The 18806-nt window shown below is 53.3% G+C and overlaps 8 protein-coding genes across 8 annotated transcripts; 4 read left to right on the top strand and 4 right to left on the bottom strand.

Annotated features, from left to right (window-relative positions):
• Positions 1-351: 351 nt before the first annotated feature.
• Positions 352-1282, bottom strand: BU26DRAFT_506518 (uncharacterized protein; the record flags this gene model as incomplete). Its single annotated transcript, XM_033826918.1, has 2 exons — positions 352-1102; positions 1188-1282. The coding sequence occupies 2 exons, from the start codon at positions 1280-1282 to the stop codon at positions 352-354; spliced, it is 846 nt and encodes a 281-aa protein (XP_033682249.1).
• Positions 1283-2380: 1098 nt separating this feature from the next.
• BU26DRAFT_506519 (uncharacterized protein) lies at positions 2381-5463 on the bottom strand (the record flags this gene model as incomplete). The annotated part of the gene is made up of 5 exons (XM_033826919.1): positions 2381-2475; positions 2735-3741; positions 3824-4021; positions 4058-4078; positions 4127-5463. The coding sequence occupies 5 exons, from the start codon at positions 5461-5463 to the stop codon at positions 2381-2383; spliced, it is 2658 nt and encodes an 885-aa protein (XP_033682250.1).
• Positions 5464-6561: 1098 nt separating this feature from the next.
• Positions 6562-7983, top strand: BU26DRAFT_566231 (uncharacterized protein; the record flags this gene model as incomplete). The annotated part of the gene is made up of 1 exon (XM_033833489.1): positions 6562-7983. One exon carries the CDS (start codon positions 6562-6564, stop codon positions 7981-7983), a length of 1422 nt encoding a protein of 473 aa, XP_033682251.1.
• A 953-nt stretch (positions 7984-8936) lies between these two features.
• BU26DRAFT_566232 (uncharacterized protein) lies at positions 8937-10425 on the top strand (the record flags this gene model as incomplete). Its single annotated transcript, XM_033833490.1, has 2 exons — positions 8937-9338; positions 9412-10425. The coding sequence occupies 2 exons, from the start codon at positions 8937-8939 to the stop codon at positions 10423-10425; spliced, it is 1416 nt and encodes a 471-aa protein (XP_033682252.1).
• A 1039-nt stretch (positions 10426-11464) lies between these two features.
• On the top strand, positions 11465-14186 carry BU26DRAFT_344891 (uncharacterized protein). Its single transcript, XM_033822365.1, has 3 exons — positions 11465-11744; positions 11793-12695; positions 12746-14186. The coding sequence occupies exons 1-3, from the start codon at positions 11548-11550 to the stop codon at positions 14073-14075; spliced, it is 2430 nt and encodes an 809-aa protein (XP_033682253.1). The 5' UTR covers positions 11465-11547; the 3' UTR covers positions 14076-14186.
• BU26DRAFT_344892 (uncharacterized protein) lies at positions 14187-14610 on the bottom strand. The gene has a single exon (XM_033822366.1). The coding sequence runs from the start codon at positions 14516-14518 to the stop codon at positions 14297-14299; it is 222 nt and encodes a 73-aa protein (XP_033682254.1). The 5' UTR covers positions 14519-14610; the 3' UTR covers positions 14187-14296.
• A 13-nt stretch (positions 14611-14623) lies between these two features.
• On the bottom strand, positions 14624-15221 carry BU26DRAFT_566234 (uncharacterized protein; the record flags this gene model as incomplete). Its single annotated transcript, XM_033833491.1, has 3 exons — positions 14624-14966; positions 15062-15157; positions 15214-15221. 3 exons carry the CDS (start codon positions 15219-15221, stop codon positions 14624-14626), a joined length of 447 nt encoding a protein of 148 aa, XP_033682255.1.
• Positions 15222-16083: 862 nt separating this feature from the next.
• On the top strand, positions 16084-18789 carry BU26DRAFT_566235 (uncharacterized protein; the record flags this gene model as incomplete). Its single annotated transcript, XM_033833492.1, has 2 exons — positions 16084-17456; positions 17505-18789. 2 exons carry the CDS (start codon positions 16084-16086, stop codon positions 18787-18789), a joined length of 2658 nt encoding a protein of 885 aa, XP_033682256.1.
• Between the last annotated feature and the right edge of the window lie 17 nt (positions 18790-18806).

Raw genomic sequence — 18806 nt, forward strand, 5'->3', positions numbered from 1 at the left:
CATTTTCATTTGTGGGGCGAAAGGTTAGCCCAGAACTGGGCGGTGATTTTTGTTATTATTATGGGAGGCTGAAATAGCGTCAAGAACGGATGGGCGGTAGTCCACAGACAAAGGGATGGCGGTTGTCATCCTCAGGGCGTTGCAGCGGAGTTTCTAGAAATATATATTAGGCCATCAGCGTTTGCTCTATAGGTATATCATTAACTATTATAAAAGATCATCCGATACATTCTTTTCCTATATCAAGTGTCCCGAGGTGTGCTCTGCCTCTATGTGTACCCTTCCTTACCCGATCGAGATACGACTCTCGGGCATGGTCCTAGATTCGTCTCCCCTCGTTCTCCATAGCCACTAGAAGGGCCGCCGCTTCTTGTAGCACGGCTCCCTCTGCTTAACATGCTGGTGGTACTGGCAGGTCGCCCCGAGGTCGATCACAAACGGGAAATCGGCCTGTGTCTTGTTCCTCCGCTCTTTTATCGTGAAGTCCTTCCACTTGGCGAGTTGTGCTATCAAGTCCCCGTAGAATTGCCCCAGCGCAGTTCCTCTCTGCTTCGTTTCCGGATGGTCTTGCAGCTGTCTGTACATTTCACTAGACCACTTCTTCACTGCCGCTTCCACCGGTAGTAGTCGACAAGGTGCATCTGGCGTAGTACTCGTGTAGATTACTTCGGCGATACGCAGGCTCAGCCTCAGTGAGTATCCGTCCGATCCCAGCTCTTCTATCCACTCGATCAGTGCGTCGATGGAAGCGTCCTGGTATTCGACATCCTTTAGCACCGTCGCTAGCCTGAAGCAAGACACCCATCGTTCCAACTCGGCGGCTTCTGTTTTCTCGCAGCCGGGCTTCCCAAGCTCAATGCGATCTGGGAGCAGAATGAAGAAGCGACCCGAGAACAGCCACTCAACGTAGAACTCAAAGACATCCGAACTGATGCCAGGCAACTTGAGGTACTTTCCGTCGTCTTCTCGCTTCACGGTACTCTTGTTGATGGCGGCCTTCAAGAGGCTGTCATGGGACTGTATGACCGGCTCTGGGATGATGAAGCGCTTTACGCCGCCTTTGTTCGCGCCGGCGTCGACGATGACGTTTTCAGAATACAAGCTGTGAAATCATCAGTTATCTCGCGGCATGATTTCTGGAAGGGACAAAACACTTACTCTGGATAAGTCCCTGCGGGAAAGTTTACCCGTTCTTGTGGATATGGGAGCCAATGATATTGGGGTGGTTTTTGACCGATGCCATCCACTCCCGGTATGATTCCTGATGGTATTTCGAACCCATCATGTGAATCCGCGATATTGTCGAAGTGCGGACAGGATTTGCGAAGAAGGAGCGTGCGGAATGAGAAGGGTCGAAGGAAAAAGGTTGGAGTCGCCTACAGGATTAGCCGAAGTCGTCGCGGGTCCGAAGCAGGGATTCAACTGACTGAGGTTGGCTGTTCTTGCTCATATGCGCGATGGGTGAGGTGCTTAGGCATCAGCAAACCTCTTGTGTACAAATAAAGAAGCGTCTTTCACCTCTCTGCCTTGCAATCAGTTTTCAAATGGCCAGAACAAATGAGAAAGGTCTGCAGGGAGCTCCCAGAGCAAACTAGAAATCCCCAAATCTCGCGAGTGAAAGAGGAATGTCGCTAAAGAGGGAAGCGTAGTCAAGCCATGGCGCCGTGATATGATGACGTAGCGTGAGAGAACGTAGGATACTGCTACATGTTCCAGAACTCATGTGTGGGGTTGGCAAACACTTCCAAGGTTCTCACATAATTGCTAGCCAATGGATACCCGACCATGAATTAGGCAGCGAACATCTCAACACTTCACCTGATCCGAGCACATATTTCTCACACTCGCAAAAGCCCCCTTCTCGCCCTTTCTGCTCTACCTCACTCCTCATCGGTCCATAGAAGAGAGGATACCTAGGCAGTCATCAGTTACGCAACCTTTGAACGCTTCAAAACTACGCCGCTAACTGTACACGGACGAGAGTCACGATTTCAGTCACCATTAGGCCTTCGCTAGGGAAAGTCGGCCGCTGTCGCGTTTAAATGTAAGAACTCCAGAGTTTCGCTCTAAAGCTTCCGGCACAATGGTACCTAGGTAGGCTATTCCCCTTACATCGCTCGTCCTTCAAGAGCGTCTACGGACAGAACGCTACACAGACTAACTCTTATGAGAACGGGCTCGTCCACGTGCTGTTGGAGCTTTCCAGCATAACTCCACCCCATGCTTCGCCAGGGTCATATCTGGCTCGCTATTGTCACACAGTTTAGTTTCTACATCCTTGCTATATTGCCCTAAGTATGAATAAGGGCAGATTGCGAAAGCAGCATGCTTTTCCGGCAAACCTTTCTTAGACTTGCCAATACCAAGAACATGGTAAGTTTCATCGGCCTGGGCAGCGTTTTGACACCGAATGGACCTGAAATGAGTTACGCTTTAGAGATCTCGCAGCTGAAACTATGAAGAGGCGAGCTTTGGCTATTTACAGTAGCTGAGTTGCGAAAAGAACCCCCGCGAAAGTATCGTCGAACCTTCCAAAGATGCTATTGGGCGATTTTCATACCCATACCCATGCCCATAAGACGGGAGTTTAAATCAATCCGCATGCTAGCGAGACCTCGCACAACCAATAGTCCATTCCCATCGCGTTCCAATGTTCCGAGTACTGCGGTTCGTGATGATGCCTCAAATTCCACAGCACAGGAGGACTATCCGCGACAAACGCGAGTCAACATACCGGTGACTCCGCAGCGGTCGGGCGCGGCCGCGCACGTGTACCAAATCCGCTCTTCATTGTACTTCATAGAGACATCTTCCCGAACCTCTTCTCGGATACGGTGATAAGCGTCACCGAAGTCCTGGTACTCCTTAGCCTCATCGGTAAGCTTAGAAATAGCGCCGTTCTGAATTGCGTTGAGTGTCTTTACCGTCTCTCGTAGCTCATTTGCTACCCCAGGATTGTATGGGAAAGCCTCGAAGAGCTGTCCCTCGTAATTATTCAGAAGAGCAAGGCCCATCTTCTCATCATAGCCTACCCACTCGATCTCTTTCTCGGCTTTCTCCTTTCGCTCGAGTTGAATCTGCTCCAGCATGTGGGTCTTCGCCCACTTCAGAGTCTCCTCCGGATTATAGCTAGGGCTCTTCCCTTTCCACGACTCCTTGCCCTCGGTATTCTTGTGGCGGGTAGCCCCATCCTCTGCATCCCAGTTGAGTTGTTCGTACTCTTTAAGTTTGGAATCGTAGAACCAGCGAGCTAGTCTGTCCGACCTGTGATCCTCAGCAATTTTCTTGTAACACTCTTCTCCGCCGTGAGAATGGTAGCGATGGCAAAAGTCGCCTTGCTTTGCACGATGGAGATGATTCAGCTCTGTGGACCGCGCCGTGAGCAGTTCTCCAACGGCAGGTTCGAACTCCATCTGGTCCAACTGCTCTTGAGGCATTTTCTTTTCCACGATGACATCTACAAAGAGGGAAAGTATATCGGAATCCTTCTCTGGGTCCATTTGGTCCAGCACAGTAGGGATGTCAAAGTCCAAGACGTTGAGGCACACTTCCCACTTAGTGCCGTCCCAGACAACGTGAGCATCCTGCCTCTTCGGATTGGCGATATTGGGGGGATGGGGCCTCTCCAGCTTCTTCTCTAATCGGCTCTGCTCTTCGTACATCCAATGTAGGCGATCGACCACCATATCCATTGCATGAATGGATTTCATGTGCTTCGCGACCAGGTATTGGTCTAAGAGCCTGCTGACGGTGTAGTCAATTTTGGTAGCACTAACACTGTGTCTTTATCATGCCGACGTCATCGACATCCTTAACATCATACTTCAGGTCGTGGGTCGGGAGGCTGGCTCGCGGAACCGGCGAGATGGAGTGCACAAACGCTCCCAACACTTCGGGCGAGACGTCGATGCATACCTGCTGAGATTGACGAAGCTCATGGAGCTTTGGCTCCTCGGTGTAGTGGAGGAATGCATCAGCACGAGCGTAATAGACTTCTTCCGGAGAGCCTTTGGTGATCAAACTGACAGAGTTGTTGACCACGTTCAGAGCAACTCACACGTGGTCATCTGCGGTGATTCTAGGGCTGTTAGCTTAAAGCTCTTTACCTTGTCTGAACCTTACTTACTTGTCGTCCGGAATCTCCTTAGCGTCGTGCTCCTTCCAATCGTGTTCGATGATGCGGTTGCGAAAGTCGCATTCCTCACCCAGATCGAACTCAGAACCATCTTCTGAATAAACATCGCATCCATGGTCCCTGTTCTCATTCGACCTATCTTTCATAGCAATAGATTCGTCATCAGGGTTGCCAGTGCCGGAATTGGATTCGCCAGGGGAGCCAATGTTGTTGGCGAAGTCGCATCCGGACCTTGATTCGGAATCCCCGTTCTCATCGATATACATGGGGATTAGGGTCTCCAGATGTCGTGTGAGCAGTTCCACAGTCACTGGTCCACAACCATTTTTACGAGAAGCCGGGACGACGACTTGACCTGGGGAGTGCGATATGTCAGCAGAGTTTTCGGTCAACGATTGAACGCTTTGTGGTGGATTCGGCTGATTTTGCGGTTGAGCCGCGTCTTGCGTGGTATCGGGAGATAAGGCTGGAAAGTTGGCTTTCCCCTGCCCTAGAGCCTTGAGACGATTCTTCTCCGCCTTGTTTCGACCGTCCAACGGTAGGACCGTGTGCTGTTCAGCAAACCATGTGGGCGAGAACTTGAGGATGTTCTTGGAGATGGCTGCTGTCGCCTTAGCACTGCTACCATGCGCGTTATAGCCAGAAAGGCAATCCTTAAGACTAATTCCACCATAGAGGTAATCGTTGATGGCATCGCGACATGAAAGCGAGACCTCAGAGTTGCTGCAGCTCGAGTCAATAGGACTACGTACGGGTCGCGACAGGAGACCTTGAACTTCGCTGAGATAGGCAGCGGCTTGCGCGGGGAACTGGACAGGATCGGGAGCACCGGGGTACATGGATAGGGCTGCAGCAAGTGACCTGGTGGATACGGAGTAAGTTGGTGCGGCTGGGACTATAGGCGCAGGACTCGGGATGAGAGTCGAAACGGGTGCCGCAGGTACAGGCGTCCAGAGAGCGTTCGCAGTTGTACGGATGCGCTTACTTGCACGGTCGTCCCCGTTCTCAAGCTGGTCCGCTGGAGACTCGGTGTTTTCGCTAGCGATGGCGCCGTGTCCCCTATTATGCTGGCGAGGATTGCGAGCCTTCGTCAGCGCGTCCGATGTACGTCGAAGCAGCGCCTGCATGTTTGTCGGAGGGCTGCTCTGCAGCTGAACCCTCATCTTTTTCTTTGTGGGTCCCTGCGTGTACGATATTATAGCTCCAGCAGTAGTAGAGGTCGCAACCGCGGGCGTGCGCGAGGGCGTAGTCGCGGGATTCGCCGAGGGAGGAGACTTGTCATCCTCGAAAAAGCCGAATTTACGCTTCCTGGGTACGACCGCAGTCATTTCGATTAGTCCAAGATTTAATTGTAGGTCGTGGTATGCATGTATGGGGACGCTCTAAACGCAGACGGGTGTTGAAGGTGCCGAGACCAGCGGAGGAGCGAAGCAGACAGGCGGACTGTATCGGAGCATGAAGGTGGAGAGGAGAAGCTTAGACGTTCAGAATGCAGCTTTAAATTCAGGCCGGCGTGGGGAAGGTACCTGAGAGGCGCAGTAAGTTTAAAGTCGTGTGAAAAATAATTCACTCCTGAAGAACGAAATTGATCTTCGAGAGGGGCACCTGGGCTCTAATCGCCCGAGTTTGGAACCATAATAGCGTTGGCGAGCCGCAGCAATGCATACAAAGCGGCTGCGAATACCTAGGTAGTATGCACACCTTGTTCGGCGCGCGTAACGGCAACCGACGATGGGGAAAGGGAAACCTTGGAACTTGTACGAAACTTGACTTGCAATTCGCGACGCAATTCGCGACGCAAGCCGCTGGCAAATGCTGTCCGCTGCAAGCGCGATTGGCTAAGTAGTGCTCTCCACAAACTCAAACAATGTGCTTCATATATTGCTTCAGAGGATGTGACCAGGTCGAGAGTCGAGTAATTGGCGTTCAATTTATATGTACCTTACAGGAACATCTTGTCATGGAGCATATATCTCAGCAAGAACTGATCAAATAGAGCCCGCATGCTTCTACAGGATGTGCGACGGCACCCATCTCGTACGGAGTAAGTATTGTTCAAGATTAGGCCATGTCCTTGATGCTCGGCTGAAATGTCGCACAAGCAGGAATGTCACGTGAGCTACCATTCACGCCCCCTGAATCCTATCCACCGCTAGGTCCACAGACCACTTCTGCAGCGAAGAACCATGAGTGAAAGTTCATTTCACATACAGATGCCTACAATCTGCGGCCATCAAATAAAACGTACCCAAGCTCATCGCAGATTCTATCCTCAACCCGTTCCCCACTATCCCGCAACCTCAATCTAAATAAAACAGATTCAATCACTTAGACACTGCAACCATCTCGACCTACAAGTTTTTCCTTGGAATTTGCGACCTCCCTGCCCAATTCTCCTTCGGACTACAACCAATCTAGCCACCAACATGCCACCAAAAACTACACCAAGCAAGCGAAAGGGAGCCACTAGGGATGCTGCGTCTATTATTCCGGAAGCGGCGTCCCAATTGCCTACCGCATCTGGAAACCCGTCTACCCACCCACTGGCATCGGCCCCGAAACTTTCGAAGACCGGCGGGAACGATGATGTTGCGACAAAACGTCGAGGAAGTGCAACTTTGAGAACAAAGACACCCGAGTCAAACACACCGAATCCAAACAGGTCGCTCCGACCTCGCGAAGCGCCAGCACCAATGATTACGGAGGGGCCATCGTCCGAGATCTACTCCAGTTCCGAACTCGACTCGGACTCGAACGCCTTGCAAACGGCAACTGCCCCATTTTCCTCTGCCGCCACAGCGGCTCTGCCAGGCAGTGACTTCGTTGATCTCTCTCACCGCCAACGTGTGAGCGAGGCAGACCGGTTCCTCATTCAGGCTCATGACAACTTCGTCTCCGGTGCCACCGGCCCTAAGCCGTGGAAGGAAGTGGTTCCGCTGTTCAATGCGAAATTCGGAGAGAACATAAGAAGCGTCAAAACGTCAGCCAGCCGGGCGCACAGAGTTAGGGACACATTTCAGGAGGACAACCCGAATTATCCGAAGCTGAAGACTTGGGATTACAAGACGGGCGCAGTCATTTCTGGGGGAGCGACAACGGCAACGCGGGCTCCCCGGAAAGCGGATGTCTCTAAGTCCGCGTCAACTTCGAAGGGCCCTGCGAAATCTGCTACAAGGCCCACTTCGAGGACCTCTACAAAGATTGGGAAGCCTCCCGCATCCGTCCCAAACCCTACTGCAGCGGATACATCCGAGTCTTTGCCGTCCGGCTCTCGGGTACAGAATGCTGATGCAGCTTCTGAAGTCCCAGGAGCTCGCGCAAAGCCCTCGAAAGCTGCGGTGACAGCTATGAAGACCCCTACAGCTGGTAGCATTCTGTCACGTAGTGATTCCCGGGGCGGCGTCGGATGCATTACTGAGGACCTGAGGAATCTCAACATGGCCCCTGCCCGCACCATGAATGAACCATCTCGGCCTCAACCCAAGCCAACCGGGCGTACAAAGCCGAGCAGCCGCCTTCACGGCCTCGTCGACAGCGTATTCGACTCCGAAGACGACGCCACCCCTGGAAGCATCATTGGCCAAAAGGCCATGATGCGCGATCTGCTGAATGCTAATCCACATGACGAGGGAAAGCATAATGAGGCGGCATCCATGTTGAAGTATCTCAAGAAGCTGGAGGCAACAAAGCAGGCCCAGGTCGACTCGCTCGAGAATGTCATCCGTCTGGCACGCAATGGCGAACTACGCAGTAGGGATGGAGCCATGTCCGCTGCACGAGCTCTGATCATGGCGTTCAATGATGTCACGTTGGAAGATATTGCGGACGAGCGCCAGCACGAGGAGTAGTGCCTGACCGGAAATATAGGGGGAAGGTGGAAAGGGGCTCGACCATGCACAAATTATCTAGAGTACAAGATTTTTCCAAGCACTATTTGCCTGTAGCGTAAATATGCCAGATACGTTCCTTCACGTGGACATTACCGCTGCTTGTTACACTGGCAAGGCTAGCGTGTCTTTAGAGTACGCACATGGTAGACTTCGGATTGGAGTCGCTTCCTACATATATCACCAACTTATCTATAGATAATACATGCATTCCCTATCCTCGTCGCTCTCTATTGTTCCGCAAAAGTTCCGTCATCTATCGAGCGGCAGAATCCCGTTACGAATCTCATCTAGGCTATGCTGAGATGTACTCTGCGGAAAACTAGTCCGGCTGTTCGCTCACAGCACCAAGAATGGTACTCCCCGAGTCAGCAAAGAGGCTGTAGCATTTCACGCAGATTGATACTTAAAGTGATAGTAGAGAAAAGCAAACATGCGTTTGCTGCGCCAACCGTTGTACTGTAAGGAGACAAACAGTCTTGGCTGAGGAGTCCCTTGAGAAGCCCCGAGGTCTTGGTGAAATGATGCCTAAGCCGATTCAATTTCAACACTTCCTCAAACTCCCCACAGGTCTCGTATATTAGCGGTGAATGCTAAGCAAATGATAGCCGTTCCTTGTTCTATATGTCCAGTATGATGTTTCGTTTCACTACATGCCGTCTGTGGTTGAAGTGGTCCGTGTGTCGTGGACGATGATCGAAGGCTTCTACAGCTTAGAATAAATAGCACCAGGTCTTCTTGCGCTAAAGCTTGCTCAACTCAGCTCCACCTTCGGCAACCTCAACACACAGAATTGAGATTCTTCAATTACTACCGACTGCGAGGTTATGAAGCTCCCTTGTCCTTCCTTAATCGACATCTCACTATCTCGAGATACGCACCTCCAACCAAGAACCGTCAATTACACATTGGAAATGCCTCCCAAGCCGACCGCCTCGACCCGGTTGGTAAGGGAGAAGGACGAATGGATTGTTCGCTGCCGCGACAACCGTGTCCCAGGCGCTTTAGCCCCAAAAGTCTGGCTGGACGTGACCCGCGAGTTCAACGAACACTTCAAGAGCGAGCTCAAGAAACCCCTATATTTTACAACCATCCAGACGCGGTACCGAAAGGCCAGAAAGCCTTTCTACCAGCAGTATCCGGATTACCCGCGGGACTACGACCACAAGGCAGTAGCGGAGGCAGCTGCCGCAGCAGCAGCAGCATCTCGTTCAAAAAATTTGACTGTGGCACCTTCCGGAACTGCAGAGATGTTGGGGGATAGGGAAACCGAAGGATCAGGTGAACCAACTGCTGATGAGATGGAACAGCCAAATGTAAGACCTTCTCACGTGAATGGGTTGCAGCAAACTATTAACGACGTTATAAGACCGAGACTAAGAACGGCAGCGACGAGCTTCTCAAGCAAGCAAACTCGAACACTCGAACACCAGCGGTATTGCCATGAGGGAGTCTCGGCCACAAACTCGAGAAAACGTCGCGGATGTTGCGGAAACCGAGGGGTATGCCATCTACAGCACCAACGGCAAATTCCATACTGACGACTCCAGCATATCCGAAACAGACATTGCCAGGTACCGCGCGGGGCTCCGAACAAACGAACCCATCGCCTTCTCCTTCGAGAGCCCTCATGAAGCGGAGAACATGCACGACGATCGCCAAGTCGTGGACCGGGAACTTCTCCTCCAAGCCTCCCCTGTCATTCGAAAGACGCTCGAGAACTCCCAGGCGATGAAGCAAGTGCGTGTACGGGAGGGCATCTCAGCTAAGACTGTCAATTGCTTCTTGCAGCTCATTGCGCCGAGTCCTCGAAAGACACTCCCGACGTACTATCTGTGGAAAGCAACCTCTGAGCCGCGTGACGCCGATGATGATATCGCTTCAATTCAAGGCGAAAAGATTCGATGGGATCTCGATGCCCTTGCGGAGCTCTACGCCTTTGCTAGGGAACTGGAAGTCCTGTGGATATGCGACATGGTGATCGACAGCCTGCACTGGATGTTCAAGGAACACGCCCAGCATGAGACCGTGCCGGGTGAGGCGGAGGACGCCCACGCTGTATACCCCGGCCTGAAGGTACCATCCATCGATGACCTCCAAAACCGCCCCGACGTCTCGGGCTTCAAACGGAAGCATCTCGATGCCTTTATGACCTCTGGCCTGGACCCCATTGTCATTTGCTTCCTAGCCGAGCAGCTGAACTGGGAGAGTGCTAGTCACTCCGGGGCTGAGTTCTTGAGCGGTGCTCCCCAGGCGGTGGTCGACATTTTCGAGCGAGGTGTTCCGTGGCGCAATGACGGATTGCTAGCCACCCTTACCGCTGAAGAGTTCTGTGATGCATATCACCATCACAAGGGAGGGGATCCCTGCTATAGGGACTTCGAAGGCGACGAGGTCGTGTAGGGGAATAACATCGAGCTTGCCTGGGCACGGAGCGGAAGATATGTCCTGCTGGCAAACCACATATCGTAGGTCACACGTTATCTGTCATGCGGGAGCACCGAAGGTAGTGATCGGAATCACGGTGCACGGCTAGGTAATACAGGAATTTCCTAAATGACCGCTCTCCATCTATTTGCATTTCAGTATCACTCAAGCAAGCTCAAAACGCTAAATAAGTATCCCCTCTTTCCCCTAGAGCCATAGGCGCGCATAGTCGACCAGCTGAGTTGGTTATCCATCCGCGCCGCAATCTTAGCGGAGTCTGTGCGCTATTAGTGAAGTGCAGAGTGAATTGCGCGTCACGTGTAGCCTCGTTTTAACCCCACCTTAGATATGAAGCATGATGTCTGATCTCCAGCAACCATACACTTAAGCACCGCTTACTGCAACTGAACCGCTCGCATCACAACTAGAAAGGGCCGGCGGATGCATAGAGCTTATACGTGCTAAGATATACACTCCATGCTTACGATTTCCCAATGTTTGCTGCAGCTTCCTAGAGGACAATGCTCGAGGCTATGATAAGGTTTGCTGATAGACGGATATTTGCTCCCAAGAAGACGCCCAGTTGGTCGTAGTTTGCTGTTCTAGCAATCTACCGAGTATATTAGCTCTCGACTCTTTCTCCCTTCCCTCCTATCTCGAACTGAATACCGAGGTCGAGGCCAAATCGTCAGAGCCCCGCATTTCCATATATATCTCATGTATGGAATAGCTCTCTTTCACAGCCAGGCGAAACGGCCTCAACCGGGCATCCGCGGCAAGAGCGGGGGAGATTTTCTGCGAGAAGGTTCCTCCACTCCGAACTTCGGGCCTAGAGAAGAGATTCACCCTTTCGTATCTTGGCGTCCTCCGGACGGCGCTAGTTCCATATATAAACCCCACCATCGGCGTCCCTCTTCTATTCCTTTTTTGACCGTCCCGCCCGCATCATCGTGCGTTCGGAGACATTTGGACCGCTAGCTTCACGCCAGCACTCCTGCATCTTCGCTTCTGCTACTTCTGCTTCCACAGCTACCACCGTACCCCGAAACGTGTATACCAGCTTTAGACATCAATCGCTTCCCGCTCGTACCCATTGCAATGGCTCCAAACACGGTTCCTAGCAAGCGCAAGCGCGACGAGTCCGCTCCTGGAGTTCCCGTCCCTCCACCATCCAGTCCGGACATGCAGCTTGCCTCGAATGGGCAATCCAGTGAGGGCGTCGTCCCACCCGCAAAACGGGCGCGTACGACCATGAATACTCCCAAAACAACCAAGCCTACTGGCGCGGCCGCAAGGTTAGTATCAATTTGTTCCCATGTATGCGCAAAGCTAACATCTCGCAGTTCTCAGGCGCATGCGCAGATTGCGCCGCCCGCTCCAGCCCCGTCGGCAACGTCCGCACCGACTGGACAAGGCCCGCTCCTCTCCGTGTCCATGACCGAGTTCCCCGACGCCCCCGATCCAATCCAATTTCCGCACCAACACGCCGCCTTTGCGCGTGAAGTTCGAGGGCTAAAGCCGCGACTAGATAATGACCCGGTAAGCTCTACCTCGGCCACCGTCCCGCTCAAGATCCGACACGTAATGAACGACCATTACTACCTCGGATACACCCAGAAAGAATGCATTTCTCGGTATCAGGCGGTAGGCGGCGGTGCGGGGACAGGAGCTGGCATATCAAAGATTCTCCTGGACCACGCAATGGCCTTCTATACTGAGAAGGGCGTCGTGGCTCCTTGGAAGGCCCGAGGAAAAGCGGATAGGCAGCGACTGGCAGCACTGGGGTTGACAGAGCAGAACTTCCCGATCGTGCATCCGGCTGTTCAGCTGGGCACGCCAAAGTCTCAGGCACAAGCGGCGGCTCAGCAAGGTGTTCAGCCTGGTGCTCAGTCAGGTGCTACTGCATTGGCAGCACAGGGTCCGACCCCATATACTCCGGCTTCAGGTCAACTTGCTCCTGCTCAGGCCCCAAAACAGCCTCGCGCTCGTGACTCCCGACGTGCTGCAACGTCAACTTCGCAGAGAGCCTCTCATGGGCCACCTGCGCTTCCGATTCTCGACGGAGAAACGAACGATTTCTTTTCCCTAATGGATATCGATGACGAGTCCGATTCCGGTTCCAATTCCGATTCCGAGTGCGAGTCACATTCCGAGTGGGATCTCATTGCAAACCGGGAGTTCCGACGCCGCAAGGTTCCGCAGCACGATAACCTCCAGTACCATCCAGAACGACCAATGGGTAATGGGTAAGTGATACCCGAGAAACTTATAAGACGTTCGAGACTAACAGGTTCAGGGCTACTACTGAGGACCACGTCCGGGCGGCGCTCAACGTTATCCGCAATGCCGTCGAGGTACGCCTCGGAAGCTCGCCCGATAAGGTCCAAGGCATCATTCGTGGAGATGCCTTGGTCCACTACACCGACGCAGCTGGCGACTTCGGGATACGTGTCGGCGACCAGCGCCGTACGATCACCGTTGATGCTGAAGACGGAGAAGTCGTGCGAACTTTCATAAACTCCATCTCTCCTGTCCCACGGAAGACTCTTCCAACCCACAATCTCCGGTACAACCCAGATGATGTCGACAAGTTCGGCATTATCAACAAGGATAGCATTATAGCGACACCTATCCAGTACACTACTAAGCGCTTGTGGAAGCAGTACTTCTTCGCTAAGCAGATGAAGTCCGCTCATGCCAGGGATATGGTGGTCGACCGCTTCTGCTGGAATTACAAAGAGTGGAAGCGCACGGGCGAAGAGGAGTTCAATGTGCTCACCTTCGATATCCTAGAGACCTTCAACCGCCTCGATCCGGTTGAAGACCGCCCCATTCTTAACTTCTTCCTAGATGTGCTGAAGGCAGAGGGCAAGCTCACGCCTAGGGACGACTGGCTGCAGTTCTCGGGCCTGATTCAGTACTTCTTCCACTATCGCGTGTGGTCGAAGGAGCGTGGTCACTTGCACGACAAGCCGAAGCAGGCCGACCTCTGCGATCGCTATCACTCCCACACGCTCGGTGGCGAGTGTTACAAGGAGATTGCCAAGGACTACATCCCAGAGAGGCTCGCAGACTGGCTCTACTATTCTGTAGAAGAGCGCCTCCTTTCTCAGCAGAACGCGTCCCCTAACAGCGGTGCGAAGAAGCTCTTGAAGCAAATCGACATAACGCCGCTAGAAGATAATTCGTCGGCAGCCGTGGATGCTTCGAACCTAGGCAATAATTCCCATTCGCCGCGAGTATACAAGTGGGTACTGGGAGCAGCAGGCCGGCAAGCGCGACAAAAGATGATGGACCGCATGCAGCAGGAACGACTGCGAGACCTGGGCTGGTATTTCCATGCCTTCGGCAACGATGCCTGGGAGGGGTACCGCATGCTCTTGGATCAGTATATCGAATTTGATCAGGCATGCAAATACAACCACGGATTGGTAGATGCGCGGCGCGAGATAAGGACGATCCTGGACGCGATTGAGGCGGGGAATCTCAACAACATAGACTTCGATCGGTGTACGTGGGAGGAGGTGTACTGCCTCATGCGGAAAGTGTATAGGGAGGTGGTGGACGCGCGGGCAGAACGCGCCAGACAGGCAGCGGTAGGAGAAGCAGCTGAGGGGTTGGTTTGAAGAAGCTGGCTTATAACGATAAGGCTGTCGCTGACGAAGGCGGCGTCTTCATAGATTGAGGATGGGCGTCACACGAGAGTTCACGCTGATACATTTGGGGGCTGTAGAAGCTTCCCACGAAGGTATCGTAGTAGCCTGATGCATATTACCATACATAATCAGCTAAGATTTCAATATTTCAAAAATTAAGGCTCCATCTTCGGTGCGGTTTCCGAAATCTGCTAGAATGGACGGCGGCTCTTATAGCACGGCCGACCGAGCCGCGCATGCTCATGGTACCGGCACGTATTCGACAGATCGCTCGAAAATCTCACATTCCATCGATCCCTCCCTTCCCCTTTGCACTTTGCTATCCCAGCCACTAGATCTCTAGCGAACCACTCTGGCGCGCCGTACCCATTAACTTCCACAGAACGGAAGTCGTCCGTTCTCCAGAATCTCATCGCGGCTTCCACGGGGATACATCTCGCAGAGGAACCTGCAGGAGAATATTGATCCAAAGCCCACGCAAGTTTCTCACCTAGGAGCCGCCCTAACACGAAGCCTACTTACCAAATCCACTCCAGCAGAGAGTCGATCAAAGCGTCGTGGAAATCTGTATCTTGCAATTCGGAGGCAAGCTTGAGATGGAGAGTCCACTGCGCGAGCTCGTAGGTGTCGGCGTATGGGTGGATGTACGCATCCCATCCCGTGGTTGCTCGGCTAGGATGAAGAAAGAAGAAGCGACCCGTGTAGAGCCACTGCACGTACCAGTTGAAGTGGTCGGGGATGATGTCCGGAAAGGAGATGCGCTTTTCACCGCCCGGTTGTGTCGCGGATACAGTGTCGTCGATAACGCGCGAATGGCCGCAAATAAGGTCCTCAGGTACGAGAAATTGCGCCACGGTGCCTCTATTAGCTCCGACGTCAATTTTGACAAAATTGGTGTGTAATTTGCGCGCGCACAATTAGCTCATACCACTCCTTCGTTCCCTTAGAAAACTCACATGTAATAACTTCCCTCCGGATAGCATAACCTTCCCGGTGGAAACGGAACCATAGTCCCTGTCTTCGGATGATATTTTGATTCTCTTGAGGACGAACTGCACTTGCCGTCAGCAAAAAGGATCAAGACAAACAGGCTAGGATACCCACTTACCTGGCCATAGTATTCCGGTATTCTCTTGTCAGGGCCACCAACCTCAGCCAGACATTCGGGAGTCCTCGGTTCGTATATAGTTCTTGTTGCCGGGGGATATAGAACTTGTTTGTTGGCTACATGGTAAGTTGATTGCTTATTCTTGGCATACTGCAAGCAAGCGAATGGAGTGGATCGATCGATTTCATACCCTAGATGAAGAGAAACGGGCTTTCTCTGTTTCATATTGAAGGATTGAGAATAGGCCCAGGTAATGTTTCTAGGGGGAGTTCTGGTGGGAGTTAAATTCAACAGGTGCAGTTCGAGTCGGAAACAAGAGCGTTGGTTCACGGGGTAAGGATAGGGAGGGTGAGGGGAGGGGATTTGGTCTGTACTCTGATCACGGAGCATATCTGAGGTACCCCATGTGTAAATCGAAGTGAGCGATACGCGACTGATGCACTAAAAAGTCTGTATCGCACGGATGCATGAATCGTTGGAGCAGCAGTCATTGAGGATTTGGTTGAATCGACGGTCGGGCAAACCTCCAGAAGCGACTCAAGTAATTCGGGACGCTAGGAGCAGGGAGTAGCACTTGGCTGTGCGCTGAAGCTTCGGACCTAGAGAATAGATTCACCCTTCCGTAGGTTCGCCACTAGCGCGTCCTCCCCGCCCGTATCAGACTTATATATAAGCCCCACCATCGGCATCCTCCTTCTCTTCTTTATCTTCCGTCTTGTCCTCATTTTCCTGTATTCGAGATCTTCCGCCTCCAGTTCTACGCCTGCACACCAGCATCTCTATTCTTGCCGTATTATATCCAGCTCTCACTACATACCGATACAGATACCCATCTCCGAACTCTCGTCGCCCTCTGATTCCGCAATCGCGATGGCTCCGATCAAGCGCAAGCGCGAAGAGAACGACTCGAAGGTCCCGACGCCTACCACGCCCCAGCCGACGCCCAGCACCGCCGCTGCAAATGCAACCCTTTCCTTAGCTCGCCCGCCGAAGGCGAAGCTTAAGGTCCAGGTGTCGGGTTCGAGCGCTCAGGTGCTGAATCGAGGCCATACCGCTACAGGTCTGGCTCCCACTCCGAATCCTCGCCAGAGGCCCACGACGAAGTCTGCGGCGGTCCCTAAAGTCGCTGAGACTCCGGATGAGGAGTCTGACGAAGAAGAACTCCCGCCTGTAAAGCGTAGCCGTACGAAGCTCAACACTCTCAAGACTTCGGCACGTGGCAGCCTCAACCCGGCTGCTATGATCATGCCTGTTCTGGCGAATATGTCGGGAACAGGTGGCCTTGTTCCATCCGTTGCTCACCCAGACCAGGCAACCACCGGCGCTCAAGTTGCAGCGCAGAACTCGGCACCCTCCGGCACCGCTGCGCCTCTCGTGATTCCGGCCGGCCAATACCCGTACGCCCCCGACGCCGTCGAGTTCCCACAAGCTCACGCGGCCTACATGAACGAAGTTCGAGGCCTCGAAGTCCAGGCCCAGTTCGACCCCGTGACCTCGACGTCCGCTTGCACGCTCCTGATCCGTCACGTCATCAACGACTATATCTTCCTTGGTTATAGTCAGACGGAATGCATCCCTCGATACAACAAACAGGGAGGCAAAGTCACGAGGGAGGCGGCTATCTCGAAGGCCGTCATGTTCAACGTGTCGACTTGGTTTACCGAGCAGGGAGTGGTTCGCCCGTGGAAGGCTTTGAGGGAAGCCGACAGGGTTAGGCTGAAGGAGCTGGGGCTGGGTCCTGAGCACTTTCCCATCGTGCCGCCTAGGGTCCAGAGCGGAACGCTTGCTTCTCAAGCACGAGCGCAGACCCAACAGGTGGCTCCTCAAGCTACTCAGCCTCAGACTACACTGCTTGGTGGCGCTCATCAAGTTCATTCGGTCGGTTCGAAGCCGGGCCGTACTGCTAAGTCTAAGCACGCGACCGGAATTCGTAACATTCCCGCTAAGATTCCAACGACCAACAACATTGGATTGGCAACCGCTGAGTTATCTGCGCAGGACTCGGATGCTGACTTCGACCCAATGGAGGTCGATCAGGTTGTGAATACCGTTGAGGCGCAAGAAGATGGCTCCAGCGAGGGTTCCGATGACGGCTCAGACCTTACCAGCAGTGGTTCGGCCAACGATGCCTCGGATGATGCGGATAAGCGCTCCGAGTCCGACACTGGCGAAGAAGTCGATTTCCGCGACTGGATCATGAAGCATGATCGCCTTGAGCACGACCCAGAGCTGGTGTCTAAAGAGTAAGTAATGCCCAGACAGATTTCATATCTCCTGCTAACAAAACCCAGGATCTCGAAGAGCGATTACCTTCGCGCGGCACTGAACGTCATGAGGAGCCCGATCCTGTTGCACCTGGAAGACGCCCCAGAGCAATACCGCGCCATCCGACCAGACGCATTGTTCCTCTACACAGATAAGAACAAGTGCGCAGATATTGAGAAGATGGCCAGGGATGGCAAGATCCTCGTTGACGCAGACTCCGCTGAGGTGCTGCAGACATTCATCGATTCCATCTCGCCGGTCCCACGCAGGAGTCTTCCGACGCACGAGCTTCAGTACAACGCCGCCGACGTCGACTGCTTTGGCATCCTCAAGCCAGATGCCGTCAAAGCCACGAAGATTGAGTACACCATTGAGCGTCTCTGGGACCAGTACTTCGTCGCCAAGGAGCTAAAGTGCGCTGTCGGCAAAGACATGGTGCTAGACCGCTTCCACTGGCTCTATAATGAGCAGATGAGGCTGAAGGTCAAGAACGGCTCAGAGTCGGAGTCGAAACTCAATGTGCTGGACTTCGATATCGTGGATATCCTGAACCAACTGGATCCGCAAGACGGCGATCTCGGCATCATAACCTTCTTCGCGGATGTCCTGAAGGCGGAGGGGAAGCTGTATGAGATGCTTTCAGACCGCGAACTGTTCGCGGAGGAGGTTCACATTGTACTCATGAAGTGCTCCAGCTTGGTCCTCGGTGGGCGGGATTGCCTCGACGGGGCGAAGCAGGGCGACTTCTGCGATCGATATCATTCGCACTCCCAAGATGCCGAGTGCTACAAAGAAATCGCAGAGGACTACGGTCCCGAGCGGCTGGCCAGCTGGCTCTACTGGGCCGCGGACGACCGACTTCCCAAGCCCGAGTCCAGCAACCCGCAGTCGGTAGCAAGCGGCGGCGTGGCTCAGCCTAAGCCGACGGCGAAGCAACTTGCCCTTACGCGGCAGAAGAAACAGCTGCTCGACGAGATCCAACTTGACCGCAAAGAGCTAACAGAGCAGAGGATCCATCTAGGCAACAGTGGAATCTGGAGCACTGCGGTCCTGAGGAGCTACAAAGCGGAACTGGAACGTGGACTTCCTTGGAACGGCGGTCTGGCGCGCGCTTACAGGGAGGCATGCAAGATCCTGGATGACATCGACAACCTCGCTTTCCACGAGCGGCTGATGTGGACGGGCAAGAACTTCTGGCGTCTGTATGAGCGTGTCAGTGCGAAAGTACAAAGAGAGGTGATGGCCCTGGAGGCAAATGCTCGAGCGACAGGAGAGAAACGGAGACAGCCTGCGACGGGCGGAAAGGTTTGACTGTTGGTAAAGGAGTA

The sequence above is a fragment of the Trematosphaeria pertusa genome (genome assembly GCF_010094035.1).
Source record: "Trematosphaeria pertusa strain CBS 122368 unplaced genomic scaffold BU26scaffold_9, whole genome shotgun sequence".
Lineage (NCBI taxonomy): Eukaryota > Fungi > Ascomycota > Dothideomycetes > Pleosporales > Trematosphaeriaceae > Trematosphaeria > Trematosphaeria pertusa.